This window comes from Camelus bactrianus, chromosome 16 (genome assembly GCF_048773025.1).
Source record: "Camelus bactrianus isolate YW-2024 breed Bactrian camel chromosome 16, ASM4877302v1, whole genome shotgun sequence".
In the NCBI taxonomy this organism is placed as follows: Eukaryota; Metazoa; Chordata; class Mammalia; order Artiodactyla; family Camelidae; genus Camelus; species Camelus bactrianus.
Window position 1 is genome coordinate 11,144,174 of NC_133554.1, and position 24,954 is coordinate 11,169,127.

Consider the following 24,954-nt stretch of genomic DNA (forward strand, 5'->3'; position numbering starts at 1 on the left):
ACATTTCCAGCTCCATAGATGGTGACTATCAGCCTTTTAGAAGTTCTAAATAATAAGATTATATTGCATTTTTCCATACAGAGTCTAGGAAATTTGGGCTCCACAGTACTGACCTTTCACTGAATAAGAAAAATGTAAAAGGAGTTTTGAACAGCATGAGTTTCCAGGCTTAAGCTCCAGGTGGGTTTAGTGGATACCTCCTGAGCTGCCTCCCTAGATGCCCAGTGAAGCTCTCTCTCACACGCCCGATAAGCAGATACCAGAACCGAGTTCCCTTCTGCTTCCAACTCCACCATCACTTGCCTTTTTGCTCTTCTGTTTCTTGAGTCAAATTGCACATCATCCAACACACATCCTATCATGGATCTGATGAGCAAATAAGGCTTTTACGATGCTGTGACCTGCACACACACACACACACACACACGTGATCACTGAGATAACGCTTTCCTTTCCCCAGCCCTTAGTGGTCACACCAATAAAACACACAGTGATCCACCTTGACCTCCGGCTGAGGGATAGATCTTTAAGTCACTCACATGGAGTCTACTCCCAACAGGAAGAGGCTGGAGTTGGAGCTCCCCAGGGAGCAAAAGGCTTGAGCAGAGGAAAATGTTTTCTGATGATTAATGTTTAGAATAATGTCCTCAAGTCCACAATGGGTTAACTGCACCATCTAATGGCTTAGCTTTTTCTGCATGGACATGTTCTGACCATCACCCCAGTCTCTCCAGATCTGAACTGGTCTTCATTCTCAATCTGCTCTTGACTTAACTATTTTGCTAACAGCCTTGCCCTCCTCCAGGTAGGAGGTTTTAAACCTGAGTTATCACTGACTCCTCCCTGTCTCTAACCCACAGATTCAAGCAGCCGCATCCAACTGGATCTTTCAGGAGAAGGGAGAATACATTCCAGAGCCCAGAGGATGAACTTCACTTGAATTATGGAAACCAAGTTGGGAGCGTGCAGCGAGGGGCCTTGAGATGGCACTTACCAAGTCAAGGGGCGGACACTTCTTGGGCAAAGAGGAGGGACAGTCATGCTGGCCCACAGACCTCCACATCAGGGTAGCTTATAAAGAACAGAAAGACAAAGAGACAAACAACTCAGCTGACATCATCCTCACTCTGGGATTTTTCTCCACCCGATTGTTACCCCTGGGGGCCTCAGAAATTAGCATCTTCCAGGAGGAGCCAGGGCCAGATAAATACTTGGTTTTGCCACAGACATAATTATCTTTAGTTTCTTTTAAATGTTTTGGATTTTCTTAAAATGTTTTCAAGTATGACCTTCATGGATATGGCAAAATTCATTTATTTAACAGAAATATTTTTGAGCACTTGCTATGGACCGGCATTTGTTATCAGCACTTCACGGAGTTAAAATGAATCTCAGAAAGTCTTAAAATGCAGTAAAGGTCACAGTGTTTTGGGGATGGAGTTGATACTTTGGATTTCTGGTTTAGCCGCACCTACTACCTTAGGAGAGGAGGAGCAGGGACTTGTGACATCCTAGCTTTGCCTGCAATGTGGGGCTGAGAGGAGGGTGGAGCCTGGGGCAAGATTTGCCTCATCTTATCCCCTCCATCATCTCACAAGATCACCTCACATCTCCCGTCACAGCTCATTATAACCATCCTCAAACCAAGCTTCCCTGCTCTAAGAAATAACCTGCCCTTTCTCTGCTCTGTAGTATAATTCCAGCCCCTCTAGTAGCCTGACCCTAAATGTTTTCTAGCCTCATGTCCCCAACACTATAGAGGAAAATAAAGATTTGGAATAACTTCTAGACAGGGACTGCTCTACTTTTGCTAACTCCTCAAAGAGGCCTTAGGCATCAACTAAAACCATTAACAATTCCTTGTTAATTAAGGGAGCTTTCCCCCTGGCTCTTGTCAGCAAGTTTGAGAGAAGTTCTTTGCAGGATCAATGGAAGAGCCTCACAGTGTCTCAAGACTGCCATATGGCAAGGAGTTGGCAGGGAATTAGGATGAGCTGAGAACTCTGTTGACAGCTGTCCACGGAAGGGAACCTCTGGGTTCCGGAGCCCAAATGGAACCCTTTCCTGCACATTCTCCTGTTGACAGAGCAAAGGCTGTGTTCTCCCCCTTGAAGGTCTTCTTTTCTCACACCCTGTTAACTCAGGAAACTCTGTCCGTGAAGATTTGTCCCAGGTCTTCTCTCTTCCAGGAAATCATGCATGCACCCCTGGGCTGGCTTGGGTGCCCTGCCTCTATACTCCCATAGCACCTAAAGGCAATGCATGCTGACGACCCTCCATTTTTATTTCCATCCCAGATGCTAAGCTGTTGATTCTCATACCTAACTGTGTGTTGGATATTTGTACATGAACATCCTGCAGGAACCTCAGGTTCAACAGGCACAAAACCAAATCATGTTTCCCCCTATTTACAAAAGGGTGCACACACACACACACACACAATCTTTTTGTTTGTTTACACAAGGCATGATATTGAATACAATTTAATTTGCAACTTTTTTTGAGTTTAATATAATGTATTCTTCAAAATTTTGTGACTTTCTAATATTCTATCATTTGCATTTGCCAACATTTACTTAACCACTGGGTATTTAGTTTCCAATTTTCCACCATTATAAATAATAATGCAACCCAGTCCCTGCATCTCTGAGTTTTGTCCTATGTCCTGAGTAGTTTGTAGCCCCAATTTGTGCAAGGATCTTGTCTCATCCATTGCTAGTCTACATTTTCAAGACTGGATTCCTTGTCATCTCATGAAGAAAGTGCAGGTTGCTTATGTTTTATCTAAGGGACAGGGGAAACAAGTATTCTTCCTACCCCCGACTCATATTCTTCTCCTATATCCTTATTTTGAGAGGAGTTACCAGCTCCAGGGCACATCGGCTTGTTTGTTAACAGACGTTACTTTAACTCAGTTTACTATCAAGGAAAAGAAAAAAGATTCATTATGTAAGCATGTGGCAATTCAAAGCCCTCATGAAATAGAGATCAGCTGGTAGGAAAACAACTTTGCTTGCATTTTTAGACCATTTAATTTATACTGGGACTGATGGTGACAGATGCTAATGATGACAATTGCACCATATTTACTTTAAGGTGGTAGTGATACAGATGTGACTCAACAGGATGACCTTGCTGCAATGCCCGACTTCAGCTCCCCGCAGAACTGAAAAAGTCTACAGTAGCTTTCTGATTATTTTTATTTCATTAATAGTACTTTGCACCTCCACTTTTATTTTTAATGTATTTCATAAATAAAACACTTATATACAAATGTGATATATGCAGTAGTATTCTCAGCTTGAGAATGAAAGTTAATTCGCCTTAGAATTGAGATGAAGATGGCAGTGATGGGAGGGTCCCACTGAGGTCCATTTACGTGAGGGACGGTGGAGCTTCCGGGAAGAGGGCAGAGTGAGTGGATACGCCCAAGTCCAAGGACAATGGGTAGAATGTCACAGGAGAGCTCATCTCCAGGTGCCATTCCCTCCCTAGCCTCCCCTCCAGATTCATACTAGGTCAAATAAGAGAGAGTTGCAATAAAGCGATGGTGAATATAAAGTTTTCTTGATTATTCCTTTATTGGTAGGTATGTAAGTTACTTAAAATTTCCCTCATTTTTGCTCTTCTACATTTAGGACAGATTCCTAGAAGTGGTTACAAAGGTTATAAAAACTGGTATATTTGATAACAAGATGTGTAGCCAGGTCCTCTATTTAATGGCAGACTATTTTTCCCTGACATTTTATTGTAAAAAATTTCAAGCACACAATAAAGTTCAAATAATTATACAGGGAACACCCACATGCCCATCATCTGGATTTTGCCATTGTATTTGGTCTTTATAAATGAGATTGCTCAATAGTTATTCTTCTTTGACCTGATTGTTTCACTTATTATTATGTTTGTGTCATTCTATTAGTGTCCACAACTGTTGCTCTTTACTTTTTAAGGTTGTTTAGCATTGCATGGGATGAATACACCACAGTTTATCATTTCTTTTCTATTTGAAGGTATTTTTCTTCTGTGAACACTCTGGTACACATCTCTTGGTGCACACATGCAAGAATTTCTCTATGGCCACTATTTAGAAATGGAATTCATGCACCTTCAGATTTAAAGGATAAAATCAAATTGTTTCTGAAAGTGCTTGTACCACTTTATGGTCTGACCAGTTGTGTACAATATTTTTTAAAACTCTATATTCTCATCAAAACTTGTTACCTCATTTCTTCATTCAGACCAATACAGTGAACGTGAAATGGTGTCTCCAGTGTGATTTTGATTTGCATTTGCTAGATCACAAATAGGGCTGAACTTCCTTTCCTAAATTCCCTTCCTCTTCTGTGAAATCCTCCTTCATGTCTTTAACCTATTTTCTGCTGGATCCCTTGTATTTTTCTTGTTGGTTGCAGAAGTCTTAGATATATTTTGGATACTCCAGGACAGCTATATGTGATGCAAATGTCTTTGCATTTGTAACTGTCTTTTCACTTTTAAAAAGTTGCCCTATGATGAACAGAGATTTTAAATTTTAATGCAAGCAAATTTCTCAGTCTTTTAAAAATGATCAATGCTTGTTGGACTTCTTTAAGAATGATTGAGCTCCTAGAAGATCATGAAGATATTCCATAGACTATTTCCACAGTTTGACATTTTTAATCTTCAGTATAAGTATCTTGTCTACCTGAAACTGATTTTCGTGCAAGGAGTGAGAAAGACGGCTAATGTCATTTTTTCCTATGGATATCCATTGCCCCAGCATTGTTTACTGAAAGGCCTGTCCTTTCCCCTACTGCTCTATTGGCTCCCCCATGTCACATACCAAATTCCCACATATTATTTCCAAATTCTCTAATTTGTTCTTTTGGTTCATTTCTCTAATTTTGCTCAAAAATAGGACACAGTCTTAATGACTGTACCTTTGAAACATGTTATGATGCCTTGTGGGGCAGACAGGAGCTGTTTTAGTGAGACAGTAGAAGAGACATACTCTGGATGGTAGCAGCTTTTAATTAGAATTAGAGTCCGGAGGTGAGGACTGGGCAGGGACAGGATGAGCACAGCTTTGACATGGATTCTTGGACTCATCCACTGTATTACAGACACTAGGCACGTTGTAAGATGGACAGCAAGCATCTGAAGGTGAAAATATGCCACTAATCTTTCCCAATTGACTAATATCCTGTAAGTGGATATTACCTGACCATGAAGGAGGTGGAAAAGATTGGCACTAACATCAGAGTACATCTCGATGGCAGAGACAGAGTCACAGGGGTGTAGATGTGGCAACAGTTGCTTTCTGAAGTAGTTGGAAGAAGAGAGGATGGAAAGTTTTAAAGGAAGTTGGTAAAACCACATTACGGGGTTTGAGTTCCAGCTCTAGTTACATCCTAGATATACGACATTGCTGAGCCTCAGTTTCCTCCTCTGCAAAGTGGGGCAAATAACGAAGCTACATCAAAGAGTTATTAGGAAGATCAACTAAGCTAATGTACTAAAACACAGAAAATATTAATGATTGCTATTTTAGTATTATTAATATTTGCTGATTCCCTGCCAAGGACTTGAAGCATGCTATTTCCTTTTTAAGTCTCAGACCGACTCTGAGGGGTCCAGATGTTGTTCTCATTTCACAGATGAGGAAACTGAAGCCCACAGGTGTTCAGCAGCGGGTCCTAAGTCACACCACTAATAGCTGGACAAATGAGTCTGACTGGAGACCATGTCCATGCTTTTCAATACTGCACCAGGCTGCCCTGGCAGATATGAGGAGTAGGGGGTCCTACAGCTAAGGAAGTGCACTTCTCCATTATGGTGGGCATGACACAACTCGGTTCTTCTTTTGCCACTTTCAGAATCATTAGGGGACCCCCAAGATGTGGTCCCAGTGGCCCCTACTAACAAGGTTTTGAGGGAGAAGGCACCGCATTCTGAGGGCTCATTAGGAAACTGAGTTTGCAGCAGGCTTCTCCCCCTTGTCTTCTTTCTTGTGCCTCATCTCATCCCCAGCTCTAGGCAGGCCTGGAAGTCAGCGGCTCTCTGCTCAAAGCTCTTCTTTCTTTAAGCCAGGTGTCTGGGAGAGCAAAGCTCTCAGTCTGGACTCTGGTCCAGTTCCAGCTCCACCATTCGCTTCCATGGGTGACTTCAGGAACCTCTCAGGACCTCATTGCCCTGAGTGTGTGATGAACGCGATTAATAACCCCTTCTAGTTACCCCACGGAGCCAGTATGAGCGGTGAAGAAGAGTTGGCCTTTTGTGAGAAAATCAAAAGCATCACAAAGCCGTGAAGCATCATTACTGGACTCACCAGAGACCTGGGCTTGTTTACTGGTCTGTGGTTCCCCAGGCCCTCGACCCTCCCTGGGAGGGCTAATTTCTGAGGTCCCCAGGGATGGCACTGCAACGGGCAGCAGCTCACAACAGAGCTGATCTCATTTCTCTCTCACCCGTTTCCTTATATGTGGCCCCTTCCTTGCTCTCCGGGGCTAGGGCCCGCACAGAGCTGCGCCCGCTTCACTTTCCTCCGTCAGAACCCTCTCTGGCTTCTGCACCTGTAACAAGGTGAGCGTGCTCCCGGGTGCCCCTTCTGCTCTCTGCTCTTTTTTCTTCCATTATTTAAGCATTTAATTTTTATTTTGCCTAAAGCTTTCAGAGTAATGAGAAATACTTGAAGTAACAAAGGTCATTGCTTTCCTTGCTCCTGATTTTAATAGAAAAATCACTACTACTTCACCATCATGAATGATTCAGATCTGCAGCAGACGTGGCCTGCCACGTGAAATGGTGTAACTACACACCCGCTTCAAGTAACCACGCACATTTTTTCTCTATTTTCTCTACATCAGGAAAGTATGTCAATGTTTGTGAACTGCCTTTTTAGAAAATGTTCCTCTTTTTAAGCTAAAGTATATGCTATCGTATATTAATAAATTTGCTATTATTAAACAATCCTCTCCTATAAAATCTATTAGATAATGTGGATTCCTATATTGTACTTAGGATTTTTCCATACATTGTTATCCAATGAGGGTGGTGTAGAATAATTCCTTTTTTTTTTTTTGCTATCATTGTTACATTTTAGCATCAGGATTTGCTAACTTCAAAGATATAAATTAGAAGGCTTTCATTTTTTTCTAAGTTAAGAAAAGCTTATATTACATTATAATTCTTAAAAAAAAATTTGTCTAAGAAGTATATGAGCTTGGAGCCTACAAGTGGAAGTACATGATCTACTACTTTTTCCATTTTATTTTCAGTTATAGCTAGTTTATTTATTCATTGTTTGAACTTAGGAGCAGATAGTATTCCAAGATTCTTTGATTAATTTTTGAACTTTTCAATTCCTAATTTTGTGTATCTTTACATTTTTCTTGCTTAGATATTGGCCAGATATGTATTTCTTTAAATTTAAAGGACTTCTGATCAATTCTGTCCCTTTCTATTTGACTATCTGTCCATTTTTACTTTAGCATTATGTTTTCCCCAATCTTCTCATACAGGTTGTTGGTGGGAGGACTTCTTTGCTTGATTCTAGGGAACAAAGGAAGAAAGGATTTATGTACCTTCATGAGGAAGGGGGGAAGTCCAAGGTAGTCGTGGCATCAGGCAACTCACCTGGAAGCTGGGTAAGGACTCTAGGTGAAGACAGAGAGGGTTAATGAGTGAGGTGTGGCCTGAGAGGGAAAATACTCACTAGGACACGTGGGGATTTACCCTGGGTCTTGACATGTGCAAGTGAGTCAATTATATTCTTACCGAACAACTAAATTGGGAAGACTGATCCCTTCCACTATGGGATGTCTTCTTACAGGGACCCATGGAGCCAGAACCTGGGGCCAATGGAACAGCTGTTACTGAGTTTGTCCTGCTGGGCTTGGTGGAGACACCAGAGCTGAGGCCAGCTGTCTTTGTTCTCTTCCTCCTTGCCTACCTGGTCACGGTCGGGGGCAACCTCATCATCCTGGCAGCCATCTTGGTGGAGCCCAAACTCCACACGCCCATGTACTTCTTCCTGGGGAACCTATCAGTGCTGGACGTTGGGTGCATCACCATCACCGTTCCCTCCATGTTGGTTCGTCTCTTGTCCCACAAACACACAGTTCCCTATGCAGCCTGCCTCACACAGCTTTTCTTCTTCCATCAGCTGGCTGGGGTGGACTGCTTCCTGTTGACAGCCATGGCCTATGACCGATTCCTGGCCATCTGCCGGCCCCTCACCTATAGCACCCGCATGAGCCAGACAGTCCAGAGGACATTGGTGGCTGTGTCCTGGGCTTGTGCCTTCAGCAATGCACTGACCCACACTGTAGCTATATCCACACTCAACTTCTGTGGTCCCAATGTGATCAACCACTTCTATTGTGACCTCCCACAGCTCTTCCAGCTCTCCTGCTCCAGCACCCAACTCAATGAGCTGCTGCTCTTTGGTCTGGGTATCCTCATGGCAGGTGCACCTGTGATTCTCATTGTCACATCCTACATCCATGTGGCAGCTGCAGTCCTGCGGATCCGCTCTGCAGAGGGCAGGAAGAAGGCCTTCTCCACGTGTGGCTCCCACCTCACCGTGGTGGGCATCTTCTATGGCACAGGTGTCTTCAGCTACATGAGGCTGGGCTCAGTGGAGGCTTCGGACAAGGACAAGGGGATTGGCACCCTCAACACTGTCATCAGCCCCATGCTGAACCCAGTCATCTACAGCCTCCGGAACCCTGATGTGCAGGGCGCCCTGCAGCGAGTGCTCATAGGGAAGCGAGCCCTTGTGTGAAGGATGGCTCAGGGGTTTGTAACCATAGCAAGTGTCCTTGTCCTTCTTAGATCTTGAACAAGATGACTTTTGTTAGGAAGTGAGACTTCTTGTTCCCCAAAAAGGCTCCAGCTGATAATAGGAATGCAGGTTCTGTAGACCAGAACCCTTGGCTAGTTGTCAATTGTCCTACCTACCTGTCCCACTCCAGATGGAGGTGGAACCCAGGAAGCTCTGTATCCTGGAAGGCTCACGGTCCTATAGGAAGTACCCTTTTTTTCCCTACCGGGGTCCCCAAAAATCCACCAGCAGAGATTTTATCCTGACTGGAATATGGAAAATCACAGCCTGGTGCCAAGTGTTAGCACATCCTCCCCTCAGGCTTCCTCTGACAGCAGCGTCCTCAGCCTGCTTTTACCCAAAGATCCCACACAAGAATCCAGACCTAGTACAGTATAATTTGAGACACTGATTTCCAGTACCCTGTCTACATGACAAGATTCTAGGGTTTTTAACAGTGGAGACTTTGTATTTCCTTTGGTATTTCTTTTTATTTTTCCTAAAATGGAAATATCCATTGGTCTAAATTTTTTCATTAGAAATTATGTTTATAAAAATGAAAACAAAACAAAATTTTACGAGTGAAAAGTTAAAGTCAAAAACATCAGGCTCTCTGTCCTCATCCTTCATAACTCAATTTTCCAGAAGAAACTACTGTTAAGAATTTGGTGCTTACTCTTCTGTTTTTGTAGCAATATAAATACGTTTATGCATATTTCATATCAGTAGAGGCACGTACGTCATGTTTTTTGTTTACACATTACACAGTAGACTTTTTTACCTCTCCGACATGTAAAAACTTATCTTATCCATTTTAATGACTGCCTACTGTTCATTTATGAGCTAATCATAATTTAATTAACCATATTCCATTTGATGGAGTTTAGGCTGTTTCTAGATTTATTGCAAAGATGACCAATGATGAAAAAATATTCTTTAAAGGTGTGTTTGTGTTATCCTGAAAGCATTTCCACAAGGTAAGTTCTAATTAATAAAATTCCCAAGTTAAGTAAAATAAAAATTTTGATTTTTAATATGCATTTCCCTGTTATTCTACAAAAAAGTTTGCACTATTTTATCATTCCAATCGTGAATGAAATCTCTTCATCCCCATACTTTTGTCAACCATAGTTGTTATAAATAAATTCTTCTAATTTTTCATAATATAATGGTTGAAAATTACCAATTAATATTTTAATATGCATTTCTTTGATGTTCACATAGGTTGTATATATTTTCAAATGTTTATTATCCATGATTTGGACTGAACTGTGTCCCACCAAAATTCATATGTTGAAGCTCTAAACCCTCAATATGACCGTATCTGGAGATAGAGTCTTTAGAAAGTAAGTGAGGTTACTGCAGCCACTATAGAAAACAGCATGGAAGTTCCTTAAAAAACTAAGAATAGAGTTACCATATGATCTAGCAATCCCACTCCTGGGCATATATCTGGAGAAAACTCCAATTCAAAAAGATACATGCACCCCAATGTTCATAGCAGCATTATTTTGGCCATAGTCAAGATACAGAAGCAACCTAAATATCCAGCAACAGATGACTGGATAAAGAAGATGTAGTATATATGTATATACAATGGAATACTACTCAGCCATAAAAAAGAATTAAAAATGCCTTTTGCAGCAACATGAATGGACCTAGAGATTATCTCACTAAGTGAAGTAAGTCAGACAGAGAAAGACAAATCTATGATATCACTTATATGTGGAATCTAAAAAAAAGACACAAATGAACTTATTTACAAAACAGACTCACAGACATAGAAAACAAACTTATGCTTACCGAAAGGGAAAGGAGGGGAGGAATAAATTGGGAGTTTGGGATTAGCAGATACAAACTACTTTATACAGAATAGTTAAATGACAAGAACTTAACTGTATGGCACAGGAAACTATATTCAATAACTTGTGAAAACCTATAGTAAAAAAGAGCATATATATATATGTATAACTGAATCACTATGCTGTACACTAGAAACTAACACAACATTGTAAATCAGTTATACTTCAATTAAATAAAAGAAAGTAATTAAGGTTAGATGAGATTAATTGGGAAGTACTAATGGGTTATTTTAAGAAGTAATTAAGGTTAAATTGGGGGGGGGGCCTTAATTCAATAGGCCTGTAGGCTTATTAGAGAGAAAGAGGCAGAGAGAACACTTTGCCATATGAGGACACACTGGGAAGGTGGCCCCCAGCAAGCCAGGAGGAGAGCCCTCACCAGAACCTGATGACACTGGTGCCCTGGTCTCAGACAGCAGCCTCCAGAACTGTGAGGAAATAATTTTCTGCTGTTTAATTCAGCCAGTTTATGATGTTTTGTTTTAGAGGCCTGAGCTAACTAATACAATCCACTGGTATTTCCCCACTGAGAATTTAATTTTTTTTAATATTTATTGAGGAATAACTGACAAATACAATCACACATATTTAAAGTGTTATATACATATATACATACATATACATGTATGTATATAAATATGTATGTGTGTGTGTGTGTGTATATAAAATGATTACCAGGATCAAGATAATTAACACAACCATCACTCACATAAGTAACTCTTTTTTCTGATGAGAATGCTTAAGATCTACTCTTAGCAAATTTCAAGTATATTATACTCTATTATTAACTATAATCACCAGGCTGTATATTAGACCCTCAGAACTTCTTCATCTAATAACTAAAAGTTGGCACCCTTTGATCCACATCTCCCCACTTCCCTCTCCCCCTAGTTCCACATACAAGTGATACAATATAGAATTTGTCTTTCTCTGACTGGCTGATATCACTGAGTATAAAGCCACCAAATTTCATCCATGGTGTCAAAAGTGACAAGAGTTCCTTCTTCTTATGGCTGCATAATATTCCTCTGTGTGTGTGTGTGTGTGTGTGTGTGTGTGTGTGTGTGTGTGTGTGTGTTGCATTTTCTTTATCCCATCATCTGCTGAAGGACATTTAGGTTATTTCTACCTCTTGGCTATTATGCATGATGCTGTGGTAAGCATGGGAGTACAGATACCTTTTTGAGATGGTGATTTCATTGCCGTTGGATATATAACTAGAAGTGGGAATGCTGGATCATGTGGTAGGTCTATTTTCAATTTTTTGAGGAAACTCCATACCATTACCTATAGTGGCTGCACTAATTTACATTCCCACCAATAGTACACGAGGGCTCCCTGTTCTCCACAACCTTGCCCACACTTGTTACTTGCTGTCATTTTGATAATAGCCATTCTGAACAAGTGTGAGGTGACATCTCATTGTGGTTTTGATTTGCATTTTCCTGATGATTAATGATGTTGAGCATCTTTTCATGTACCTCTTGGCCACTTGGCTATCTTTGGGGAAATGTTTATTCAGGTCCTTTGCTCATTTTTAAAATTGGATTTTTTGCTTTTTTTGGTAATGTGTTGTATGAGTTTGCTGTATAATTTGAATATTAACCCCTTTATCAGATACATGGCTTGCGAATATTTTCTCCCCTTCTGTATGTTGCCTCTGCAATTAATTGATTTCTTCCTCTGCTGTGCAGAAGCACATTAGTTGAGGTCGCTCCCACTGCTGAAGTCAACATTGGCAAAGACTGTGGGGGCCTTGTGGGTGGCAGTAGCAGAGCTAGGGGTCCCTGGTGCAAAGGCTGCAGGCATCTCCTGTTCTCCTAGTTTGCCTGTGGGGGGAAGATATAGCTGAGGGGATCCCTCTTAGCACCAGGTCTGATGAGATGGCACTCAGAGTGGCAGCGGAGACGGGGTCCTGGGATCAGGTGCACTGGCTGCGGTGGTGACACCAGTGTCTGAGCCACAGGTATGTGCAGATCTCCTGCAGAACTGGGGTCTGGGTTTCTGAGGCTCACTGCAGTGACTCGGACTCTGAGAGGGACAGGAAAGAGCAGTGAAACCAGCTCAGGGATGAGAGGGTGCAGCAGTGGCTTGGGCTCAGGTGTCAGGGTGTAGCAACAGCATACCCTGGAGATGGCAGGTCAAAGTCCTGACTCTGGCCCCGGGGGGCAGGGAGCAGAGCAGCAGCAGTGCAGCCTGGTGATGGTGGGTATGTGGCAAGACTTCGGAGTCAGGGGCAGGGCAGCACTCCCTGGTAACCGCGGGTGAAAGCTTCTACTTAGGACCCAGGATGCAGCCACAGAGCAGTGCAGCTTGGCCTGGTGATAGGGGTGGTCAGAGCTGTGACTTGGGACCCATAGGCGGGGTGCAGAGCTGTCGCAGCTCCCATTCTGTTGATGGGGAGGTGTGGGGGCGTTCTCAGAGAGCAGCGCACAGTAGTGACTGGGACCCCTGGAGGCCAGTCTCTCTGCAGTAACAGCTCCAGCTCCAAGGAGGAGACTCAGTGGCAGGGACTTTGGGTGACTGCAGCAGCTGTGTTCACCTTTGGTGAAGACTGTGGGGTCCTTGGTAGCAAAGTCGCAGATGTCCACAGTGTGATGAGGTTGCTGGCGTTCTCATGCTCTCCTTTTCCCGTGGCGTAAAATCCCTCCAAGGACATCCCTCTTGGTGACCGTTTTGGAGGCTAGGAAGTTGAAGACCGAAGCTCCAGCAGGTTCAGTGTCTAGTGAGGACCTCTTCCTGGTTCATTTCATAGATGCCCATCTTCTTGCTGTGGCCTTACATAGCAGAAGGGGTGAGGGAGCTCTCTGGGGTCTCTTTTATAAGGGCACTAATTCCTTCACAGGGGGTCCACCCTCATGACCTAATTACCTACCAAGGGCTCCACCTCGATACCACCTCACTGGGGAGTAGGATTTCAACATATGAATTTGGGAGGGGGGCACATTCAGTCCATAAAGGTGGTGCTACCTGTCCCACAGAACTTTAAACTGGTTTCAAGGCTTAAAGATCTTTGACTACCAAGATAATGTGCACTTAGGCTGAAAATCCACATGAAGACTGGTTCGTATTTATCTCTCTACTCTTAACATTCATATAATACTGGAGTGGTAGTTTCTCTCCTTTATACGAGAATTATTTAGGGACTATATTTAATTCCCTTGTGGATTTTAGTAATGTTTAAGCTTCTGTTATCATTCATAATTTTTATGTATAGTATTTTATAAAAGTCTTATGTTTAGAAAAATGTTACTGAAAGATGAAAAGCCTTAACATTCACATATTACATCCTTAAGCCAACAGTGCAAACCTAATGCATAGTCTATGGTATATTTGAAGCATTATTTATCATAAACAACAGAAGCTAAAAGTATATTGTTTGGGGGAAAGACACTAACTGGGAGGGGGTGGGGGAGTAAATCACGTAGCATAATTTTGGAGATCACGTACCCTGGAATCAGGCAAATGCAAAATTGAACCCCAACTCCTCAAAGCCCTAACAATGTGGCTATGGCAAATTACTGAATCACTCTGAACCTCAATTTACTTATCTGCAAAATGGGAATAATAAAGGTATCCACCATGGTTGTAAGGGTTGATTGGGATTTTGTGTATATAAGGCTTATGACATAGTGTCATGTACATAACAAGCACACAATAAATGTCATTATATTACTAATAATATTGGCGGTCTCCTACTAGGATCTTTATGTGTGTTACTTCATTTAATCCTCCCAGGAACCCTAAGACAGGATATTACTCTCATTTTACAGATAAGGAAACGGGGTCGGGGGTTCAGTAGTTGTTAATAACTGCGCGAGCAGGGCTGTTCATCTACAAGGTCCAGCAGAAGTGTGCTGTCACATGGGCTTGGGTGTGTAACTGACTGAGGAGGACATAAGAATCCAAGGGTGGTACGACCTAGCCTCTCCAGTTTTCTTTCTCCATCATCTCTATCACTAGACTTCCATCTTCTAAGGGCCCGGCCCAGAAAAATCATGGTTGGGGGCAAGTTCCCAGGGGCCCCCCGGTTCCTCCCAGCACAGCGCCGGCCTCCTATCACCTCTCTCAGGATTACAGGACTCTCAGGACTCAGTCTCTGGGGCCCCCACTAACAAGCCCCCGGGTGGGAACGCATTTTGTTCCTGAGGATTCCTTGTAAATTTAAAGTTGGAAAAGTTTTCTTCAGTGTTTGTCTCCTTTCTTGGGTTTCTTTCTCATCCCCAGGTTTGGAAGGCTGCTTGTCTGTGCCCCCAGGTCCTGTTTGGACCAGACATCTTGGAGAGCGAAGCCCTCAGTCTGGGGACCCAGACTGAACCCCGGCTCCACCTCCAGTCTCCTACTTAACTGGGAACACAAACAGCTCCCTCATGTCCGCATCTGTTAAAAGGATTTATTATGATCGCTGCCCTAACCATCCCCATAAATTAATATAGAGGATGGTGATGAAGATGTTTGGAAAAATTCTAAATCCCCACAGAGGTGGGAGGCCCCACTGCTTTCCCTTTATTAGGGCTTCTATTATTTACCTGCCCTTTGCCCTTCCCATTGCCTCCTCCCCCTTCTTGGGCTAATTTCAAGGTCTCAAGAGGATAACACTGTGGTGGAGAAGTCCCATGACAGCGACGGTCTCGGCCTCTCTTTATCTCATTTCTGTATATAAAGCCCCGCACTTGCCCCCGGAGTGGCTGACTGCATTTGTGCAGAGTCTCACCCCCCTTTTACAGCCCTTTCCAGGAAATCACGCTGGATGGCCCTCCCTCCACTTCCGTGTCACCAGGAAGGAACTTCAGTTGTTACTAAGTCAAGCCTCCTGGCTTTACAGATTCAGTGGCCAAGGTATCAAAAGTGAAAAATAAGAGATTTACTCAGGATGACGTATCAGGTGAGTGGGAGAGCTGGGACCACAACCCAAAGACTGAGGTTTCGCTTTCAGGCATCTTTACCAATTCCCTCTTTTTTTAGGTGAAACTCATTTTCTGACTTTGTTAAGGGTGAGTGGGAGGAGATTCAGGGTTTAATTTCTCTGCCAAAGAACCCAGTCCTTACTGGACAGCCTGACCAGATCTCTAAGACCAACCCTAGTGCATGAAGAACCTACTGGAACTTCAGAGTAGGGAGTGGTCACGGCATAATAAAGGGAGCCTAGAACTCATACGGTCCCCCAAGAATGGTGATCTAGGAGTGCCTCCTTGTCAGTGATTACTCTTGTGATCCCTGGATGGATAGTCTAGTGAACAACCAGGATTTAGGAGACTCTTATGTAACCTTGTCCCTTGTTGATTGAGGGCTGCACAGAAGCTACTAGGGGAGCATGTCGTTGTGGCTCATGACTTATTTGTTTTTGATGAATCTATCTTCCGGATGTAGAAAATATGTGGGAATTTTATATAAAGAGCTGTATGTCAGTGTGTGGATTGCCAAAACTACTGCATACCCTTCTAGGCAAATCGAGGACTCACCCCTACAGCAGTAACCTTCACTTGACTCTCAGCCTCCTCCAAATCTTACCCATCCCTCAAAGCCTAGCACAAATTCCCCCTTGTCCATTAACTAACCCCTTCCTCACCACTCTAGCCCGCAGTGATGCCCTTTTTGTCGGAAAACATCTTTGTCAACCATTCAGTCATCCATTTATTTATGAAATGATGCATAATTAATTTTATGCATATAGTTCCTAAAGTTGAATCAGCCATGAGTCTCATCCTTAAATTGGACTGGAGGAAATACACTAAATCACTAAGTGATTGTGCTAGAAGGCACAGCGGTAAGTGCCATGAAGAATACAATTAGAGTGCACTGGGAATGTTGAAAATGTAAATATCACCTTAAAATGGGCACAGATCAGGGAGGAATTCCTGGAGGAGACAGCATTTGAGCTGAGTCTTAAAGACTTTGACACCGTGGCATTGGAAGGACATTCAATATAGAGAAAACAGCATAAGCAAAGGTGGGAATACAGAAGTTAACGGAGTTTGCAATCTGATGACATGGGTTAAAATGGAAAAGAGAAATCAGGGGGCAGCTGAAGACTGTAGCCGTGATCCACCCAAGGTATGCATTTGGACCGGAGCTACCGCAGTCTGCAAGGCAAGACTGAGTTCTACAAAGGCACAGCCATCGCGAGGAAGGGAGTGAGTGTCGAATGGGTCAGAAATAGATTGAGAGAGAACTGCAGGAGAAGGACATGGTTCTATGACCCTTGAGGTGCCTTGATGGTGTGTGAAAGTTTAAGAGCAGGGCTCTGGAATCAGAATACTTGGGTTAAAACCTTGCCTTCGTCCGCTCACTATGTGGTATGCACATTCTACCAGTTGTATCTGACATTTAATAATATGGTTTTGATATCTTTCAAATCAGCACAGAGCTCTTTCCTACAGCTGCATTATATTCCTTTGGAAGGATATTCCATAATTAATTTAGTCAGCCCTCTAATAATGAACAGATAAGTTATTTTCGATTATTTGCTATTATAAACAAATGCTGCAACAAATAAGCTCACATATACATCACTATTTATGTGTGACTATATATCTGGTAGATAAATTCCCAGAAGTGGAATTACCAGGTAAAAGGAAAAACACATTTGTAATTTTGAAAGATTGCCCATTTCCCTTTTCAACCCTACCTTACAACTACCATGCAAACTCCCCCTGCGGTCAACTCTAAGCTGGAAGCATATAGAGAATGGGGCTTTGGGGATGTAGTTCCACTTAGCTAATTTGGCAGAACTTTTAAATTTTAACAGATTTGTTAATTTTGTTTATTTAAAATTTTTCTATATTTTGAGTCATCCTTGCACTTTTAATTATTAAAAGTCTCCAATTTTCCTCCAATAACTTTCTGGCTTAATATTTACATTTAAATCTTTGATCTATTTAGAACTGTTTTTTTTTTCAAAATATATGAGATATGTCTACAATTTATGTTTTTCCCAGACAGCTGTTATTGCCCCAATAGAATTTATTGAATAATATATTTCCCCATTCCTTTAAGATGACACTTATATCATATACTAAATTCCTATATTACTTTAGGTCTATTCCTGGACTTCTCATTTTTTTTTAATCTTATAAAATGTTATTTCTCTAGCTTAATAGAGGTATAACTGACAAATAAAAGTATAATATATTTAAAGTAAAATGTGATGACGTATGTTCACATTGTGAAAGGATTCCCCTTATCCGAGAATGAAGTAATGCTGTTGAGGAAAATGTAGTGAGAGAGTGAACAAGGGTGTGTGCCTGGGGCATGGGAAAGCCCTCACTTGGAGAGGGAGAACTTAGTAGACAGCTCAGCATGTCGAAGGAAGTCTGTTTCTTCTTTTTGAATAAATATATTGAGAGGAATGATTCCTCATCTCTTTGGATATTTCCTTGCAGAAACTAATGCAGCCAGAACCTGGGGCCAATGGAACAGCTGTTACTGAGTTCATCCTGCTGGGCTTGGTGGAGACACCAGAGCTGAGGCCAGCTGTTTTTGTTCTCTTCCTCCTTGCCTACCTGGTCACAGTTGGGGGCAACTTCAGCATCCTGGCAGCCATCTTGGTGGAGCCCAAACTCCACAAGCCCATGTACTTCTTCCTGGGGAACCTATCAGTGCTGGACGTTGGGTGCATCACCGTCACTGTTCCCTCCATGTTGGCTCATCTCTTGTCCCACAAACACACAGTTCCCTATGCAGCCTGCCTCACACAGCTTTTCTTCTTCCATCAGCTGGCTGGGGTGGACTGCTTCCTGTTGACAGCCATGGCCTATGACCGATTCCTGGCCATCTGCCGGCCCCTCACCTATAGCACCCGCATGAGCCAGACAGTCCAGAGGACATTGGTGGCTGTGTCCTGGGCTTGTGCCTTCAGCAATGCACTGACCCACACTGTAGCTATATCCACACTCAACTTCTGTGGTCCCAATGTGATCAACCACTTCTATTGTGACCTCCCACAGCTCTTCCAGCTCTCCTGCTCCAGCACCCAACTCAATGAGCTGCTGCTCTTTGGTCTGGGTATCCTCATGGCAGGTGCACCTGTGATTCTCATTGTCACATCCTACATCCATGTGGCAGCTGCAGTCCTGCGGATCCGCTCTGCAGAGGGCAGGAAGAAGGCCTTCTCCACGTGTGGCTCCCACCTCACCGTGGTGGGCATCTTCTATGGCACAGGTGTCTTCAGCTACATGAGGCTGGGCTCAGTGGAGGCTTCGGACAAGGACAAGGGGATTGGCACCCTCAACACTGTCATCAGCCCCATGCTGAACCCAGTCATCTACAGCCTCCGGAACCCTGATGTGCAGGGCGCCCTGCAGCGAGTGCTCATAGGGAAGCGAGCCCTTGTGTGAAGGATGGCTCAGGGGTTTGTAACCATAGCAAGTGTCCTTGTCCTTCTTAGATCTTGAACAAGATGACTTTTGTTAGGAAGTGAGACTTCTTGTTCCCCAAAAAGGCTCCAGCTGATAATAGGAATGCAGGTTCTGTAGACCAGAACCCTTGGCTAGTTGTCAATTGTCCTACCTACCTGTCCCACTCCAGATGGAGGTGGAACCCAGGAAGCTCTGTATCCTGGAAGGCTCACGGTCCTATAGGAAGTACCCTTTTTTTCCCTACCGGGGTCCCCAAAAATCCACCAGCAGAGATTTTATCCTGACTGGAATATGGAAAATCACAGCCTGGTGCCAAGTGTTAGCACATCCTCCCCTCAGGCTTCCTCTGACAGCAGCGTCCTCAGCCTGCTTTTACCCAAAGATCCCACACAAGAATCCAGACCTAGTACAGTATAATTTGAGACACTGATTTCCAGTACCCTGTCTACATGACAAGATTCTAGGGTTTTTAACAGTGGAGACTTTGTATTTCCTTTGGTATTTCTTTTTATTTTTCCTAAAATGGAAATATCCATTGGTCTAAATTTTTTCATTAGAAATTATGTTTATAAAAATGAAAACAAAACAAAATTTTACGAGTGAAAAGTTAAAGTCAAAAACATCAGGCTCTCTGTCCTCATCCTTCATAACTCAATTTTCCAGAAGAAACTACTGTTAAGAATTTGGTGCTTACTCTTCTGTTTTTGTAGCAATATAAATACGTTTATGCATATTTCATATCAGTAGAGGCACGTACGTCATGTTTTTTGTTTACACATTACACAGTAGACTTTTTTACCTCTCCGACATGTAAAAACTTATCTTATCCATTTTAATGACTGCCTACTGTTCATTTATGAGCTAATCATAATTTAATTAACCATATTCCATTTGATGGAGTTTAGGCTGTTTCTAGATTTATTGCAAAGATGACCAATGATGAAAAAATATTCTTTAAAGGTGTGTTTGTGTTATCCTGAAAGCATTTCCACAAGGTAAGTTCTAATTAATAAAATTCCCAAGTTAAGTAAAATAAAAATTTTGATTTTTAATATGCATTTCCCTGTTATTCTACAAAAAAGTTTGCACTATTTTATCATTCCAATCGTGAATGAAATCTCTTCATCCCCATACTTTTGTCAACCATAGTTGTTATAAATAAATTCTTCTAATTTTTCATAATATAATGGTTGAAAATTACCAATTAATATTTTAATATGCATTTCTTTGATGTTCACATAGGTTGTATATATTTTCAAATGTTTATTATCCATGATTTGGACTGAACTGTGTCCCACCAAAATTCATATGTTGAAGCTCTAAACCCTCAATATGACCGTATCTGGAGATAGAGTCTTTAGAAAGTAAGTGAGGTTACTGCAGCCACTATAGAAAACAGCATGGAAGTTCCTTAAAAAACTAAGAATAGAGTTACCATATGATCTAGCAATCCCACTCCTGGGCATATATCTGGAGAAAACTCCAATTCAAAAAGATACATGCACCCCAATGTTCATAGCAGCATTATTTTGGCCATAGTCAAGATACAGAAGCAACCTAAATATCCAGCAACAGATGACTGGATAAAGAAGATGTAGTATATATGTATATACAATGGAATACTACTCAGCCATAAAAAAGAATTAAAAATGCCTTTTGCAGCAACATGAATGGACCTAGAGATTATCTCACTAAGTGAAGTAAGTCAGACAGAGAAAGACAAATCTATGATATCACTTATATGTGGAATCTAAAAAAAAGACACAAATGAACTTATTTACAAAACAGACTCACAGACATAGAAAACAAACTTATGCTTACCGAAAGGGAAAGGAGGGGAGGAATAAATTGGGAGTTTGGGATTAGCAGATACAAACTACTTTATACAGAATAGTTAAATGACAAGAACTTAACTGTATGGCACAGGAAACTATATTCAATAACTTGTGAAAACCTATAGTAAAAAAGAGCATATATATATATGTATAACTGAATCACTATGCTGTACACTAGAAACTAACACAACATTGTAAATCAGTTATACTTCAATTAAATAAAAGAAAGTAATTAAGGTTAGATGAGATTAATTGGGAAGTACTAATGGGTTATTTTAAGAAGTAATTAAGGTTAAATTGGGGGGGGGGCCTTAATTCAATAGGCCTGTAGGCTTATTAGAGAGAAAGAGGCAGAGAGAACACTTTGCCATATGAGGACACACTGGGAAGGTGGCCCCCAGCAAGCCAGGAGGAGAGCCCTCACCAGAACCTGATGACACTGGTGCCCTGGTCTCAGACAGCAGCCTCCAGAACTGTGAGGAAATAATTTTCTGCTGTTTAATTCAGCCAGTTTATGATGTTTTGTTTTAGAGGCCTGAGCTAACTAATACAATCCACTGGTATTTCCCCACTGAGAATTTAATTTTTTTTAATATTTATTGAGGAATAACTGACAAATACAATCACACATATTTAAAGTGTTATATACATATATACATACATATACATGTATGTATATAAATATGTATGTGTGTGTGTGTGTGTATATAAAATGATTACCAGGATCAAGATAATTAACACAACCATCACTCACATAAGTAACTCTTTTTTCTGATGAGAATGCTTAAGATCTACTCTTAGCAAATTTCAAGTATATTATACTCTATTATTAACTATAATCACCAGGCTGTATATTAGACCCTCAGAACTTCTTCATCTAATAACTAAAAGTTGGCACCCTTTGATCCACATCTCCCCACTTCCCTCTCCCCCTAGTTCCACATACAAGTGATACAATATAGAATTTGTCTTTCTCTGACTGGCTGATATCACTGAGTATAAAGCCACCAAATTTCATCCATGGTGTCAAAAGTGACAAGAGTTCCTTCTTCTTATGGCTGCATAATATTCCTCTGTGTGTGTGTGTGTGTGTGTGTGTGTGTGTGTGTGTGTGTGTGTTGCATTTTCTTTATCCCATCATCTGCTGAAGGACATTTAGGTTATTTCTACCTCTTGGCTATTATGCATGATGCTGTGGTAAGCATGGGAGTACAGATACCTTTTTGAGATGGTGATTTCATTGCCGTTGGATATATAACTAGAAGTGGGAATGCTGGATCATGTGGTAGGTCTATTTTCAATTTTTTGAGGAAACTCCATACCATTACCTATAGTGGCTGCACTAATTTACATTCCCACCAATAGTACACGAGGGCTCCCTGTTCTCCACAACCTTGCCCACACTTGTTACTTGCTGTCATTTTGATAATAGCCATTCTGAACAAGTGTGAGGTGACATCTCATTGTGGTTTTGATTTGCATTTTCCTGATGATTAATGATGTTGAGCATCTTTTCATGTACCTCTTGGCCACTTGGCTATCTTTGGGGAAATGTTTATTCAGGTCCTTTGCTCATTTTTAAAATTGGATTTTTTGCTTTTTTTGGTAATGTGTTGTATGAGTTTGCTGTATAATTTGAATATTAACCCCTTTATCAGATACATGGTTTGCGAATATTTTCTCCCCTTCTGTATGTTGCCTCTGCAATTAATTGATTTCTTCCTCTGCTGTGCAGAAGCACATTAGTTGAGGTCGCTCCCACTGCTGAAGTCAACATTGGCAAAGACTGTGGGGGCCTTGTGGGTGGCAGTAGCAGAGCTAGGGGTCCCTGGTGCAAAGGCTGCAGGCATCTCCTGTTCTCCTAGTTTGCCTGTGGGGGGAAGATATAGCTGAGGGGATCCCTCTTAGCACCAGGTCTGATGAGATGGCACTCAGAGTGGCAGCGGAGACGGGGTCCTGGGATCAGGTGCACTGGCTGCGGTGGTGACACCAGTGTCTGAGCCACAGGTATGTGCAGATCTCCTGCAGAACTGGGGTCTGGGTTTCTGAGGCTCACTGCAGTGACTCGGACTCTGAGAGGGACAGGAAAGAGCAGTGAAACCAGCTCAGGGATGAGAGGGTGCAGCAGTGGCTTGGGCTCAGGTGTCAGGGTGTAGCAACAGCATACCCTGGAGATGGCAGGTCAAAGTCCTGACTCTGGCCCCGGGGGGCAGGGAGCAGAGCAGCAGCAGTGCAGCCTGGTGATGGTGGGTATGTGGCAAGACTTCGGAGTCAGGGGCAGGGCAGCACTCCCTGGTAACCGCGGGTGAAAGCTTCTACTTAGGACCCAGGATGCAGCCACAGAGCAGTGCAGCTTGGCCTGGTGATAGGGGTGGTCAGAGCTGTGACTTGGGACCCATAGGCGGGGTGCAGAGCTGTCGCAGCTCCCATTCTGTTGATGGGGAGGTGTGGGGGCGTTCTCAGAGAGCAGCGCACAGTAGTGACTGGGACCCCTGGAGGCCAGTCTCTCTGCAGTAACAGCTCCAGCTCCAAGGAGGAGACTCAGTGGCAGGGACTTTGGGTGACTGCAGCAGCTGTGTTCACCTTTGGTGAAGACTGTGGGGTCCTTGGTAGCAAAGTCGCAGATGTCCACAGTGTGATGAGGTTGCTGGCGTTCTCATGCTCTCCTTTTCCCGTGGCGTAAAATCCCTCCAAGGACATCCCTCTTGGTGACCGTTTTGGAGGCTAGGAAGTTGAAGACCGAAGCTCCAGCAGGTTCAGTGTCTAGTGAGGACCTCTTCCTGGTTCATTTCATAGATGCCCATCTTCTTGCTGTGGCCTTACATAGCAGAAGGGGTGAGGGAGCTCTCTGGGGTCTCTTTTATAAGGGCACTAATTCCTTCACAGGGGGTCCACCCTCATGACCTAATTACCTACCAAGGGCTCCACCTCGATACCACCTCACTGGGGAGTAGGATTTCAACATATGAATTTGGGAGGGGGGCACATTCAGTCCATAAAGGTGGTGCTACCTGTCCCACAGAACTTTAAACTGGTTTCAAGGCTTAAAGATCTTTGACTACCAAGATAATGTGCACTTAGGCTGAAAATCCACATGAAGACTGGTTCGTATTTATCTCTCTACTCTTAACATTCATATAATACTGGAGTGGTAGTTTCTCTCCTTTATACGAGAATTATTTAGGGACTATATTTAATTCCCTTGTGGATTTTAGTAATGTTTAAGCTTCTGTTATCATTCATAATTTTTATGTATAGTATTTTATAAAAGTCTTATGTTTAGAAAAATGTTACTGAAAGATGAAAAGCCTTAACATTCACATATTACATCCTTAAGCCAACAGTGCAAACCTAATGCATAGTCTATGGTATATTTGAAGCATTATTTATCATAAACAACAGAAGCTAAAAGTATATTGTTTGGGGGAAAGACACTAACTGGGAGGGGGTGGGGGAGTAAATCACGTAGCATAATTTTGGAGATCACGTACCCTGGAATCAGGCAAATGCAAAATTGAACCCCAACTCCTCAAAGCCCTAACAATGTGGCTATGGCAAATTACTGAATCACTCTGAACCTCAATTTACTTATCTGCAAAATGGGAATAATAAAGGTATCCACCATGGTTGTAAGGGTTGATTGGGATTTTGTGTATATAAGGCTTATGACATAGTGTCATGTACATAACAAGCACACAATAAATGTCATTATATTACTAATAATATTGGCGGTCTCCTACTAGGATCTTTATGTGTGTTACTTCATTTAATCCTCCCAGGAACCCTAAGACAGGATATTACTCTCATTTTACAGATAAGGAAACGGGGTCGGGGGTTCAGTAGTTGTTAATAACTGCGCGAGCAGGGCTGTTCATCTACAAGGTCCAGCAGAAGTGTGCTGTCACATGGGCTTGGGTGTGTAACTGACTGAGGAGGACATAAGAATCCAAGGGTGGTACGACCTAGCCTCTCCAGTTTTCTTTCTCCATCATCTCTATCACTAGACTTCCATCTTCTAAGGGCCCGGCCCAGAAAAATCATGGTTGGGGGCAAGTTCCCAGGGCCCCCCCGGTTCCTCCCAGCACAGCGCCGGC

The 24,954-nt window shown here is 42.5% G+C and overlaps 3 protein-coding genes across 4 annotated transcripts in view; 2 read left to right on the forward strand and 1 right to left on the reverse strand.

Annotated features, from left to right (window-relative positions):
* Positions 1 to 24,954, reverse strand: part of LOC105065189 (olfactory receptor 3A10) — a 77,565-nt gene that overhangs the window by 9,300 nt on the left and 43,311 nt on the right. The window contains exon 1 of one of the 2 annotated variants that reach the window (XM_045513018.2): positions 995 to 1,072. The exons of the other annotated variant lie outside the window; for it this stretch is intronic. The gene's annotated coding sequence lies outside the window, so the exon portion shown is untranslated. Of the gene's footprint in view, positions 1 to 994; positions 1,073 to 24,954 lie in introns of those variants that run through there. 2 annotated transcript variants of the gene reach the window in all.
* On the forward strand, positions 3,573 to 17,424 carry LOC105065187 (olfactory receptor 3A2-like). The gene has a single exon (XM_010950245.3). It carries the CDS (start codon positions 7,820 to 7,822, stop codon positions 8,765 to 8,767), a length of 948 nt encoding a protein of 315 aa, XP_010948547.1. The 5' UTR covers positions 3,573 to 7,819; the 3' UTR covers positions 8,768 to 17,424.
* Positions 17,790 to 24,886, forward strand: LOC141573513 (olfactory receptor 3A2-like). The gene has a single exon (XM_074341871.1). The coding sequence runs from the start codon at positions 18,057 to 18,059 to the stop codon at positions 19,002 to 19,004; it is 948 nt and encodes a 315-aa protein (XP_074197972.1). The 5' UTR covers positions 17,790 to 18,056; the 3' UTR covers positions 19,005 to 24,886.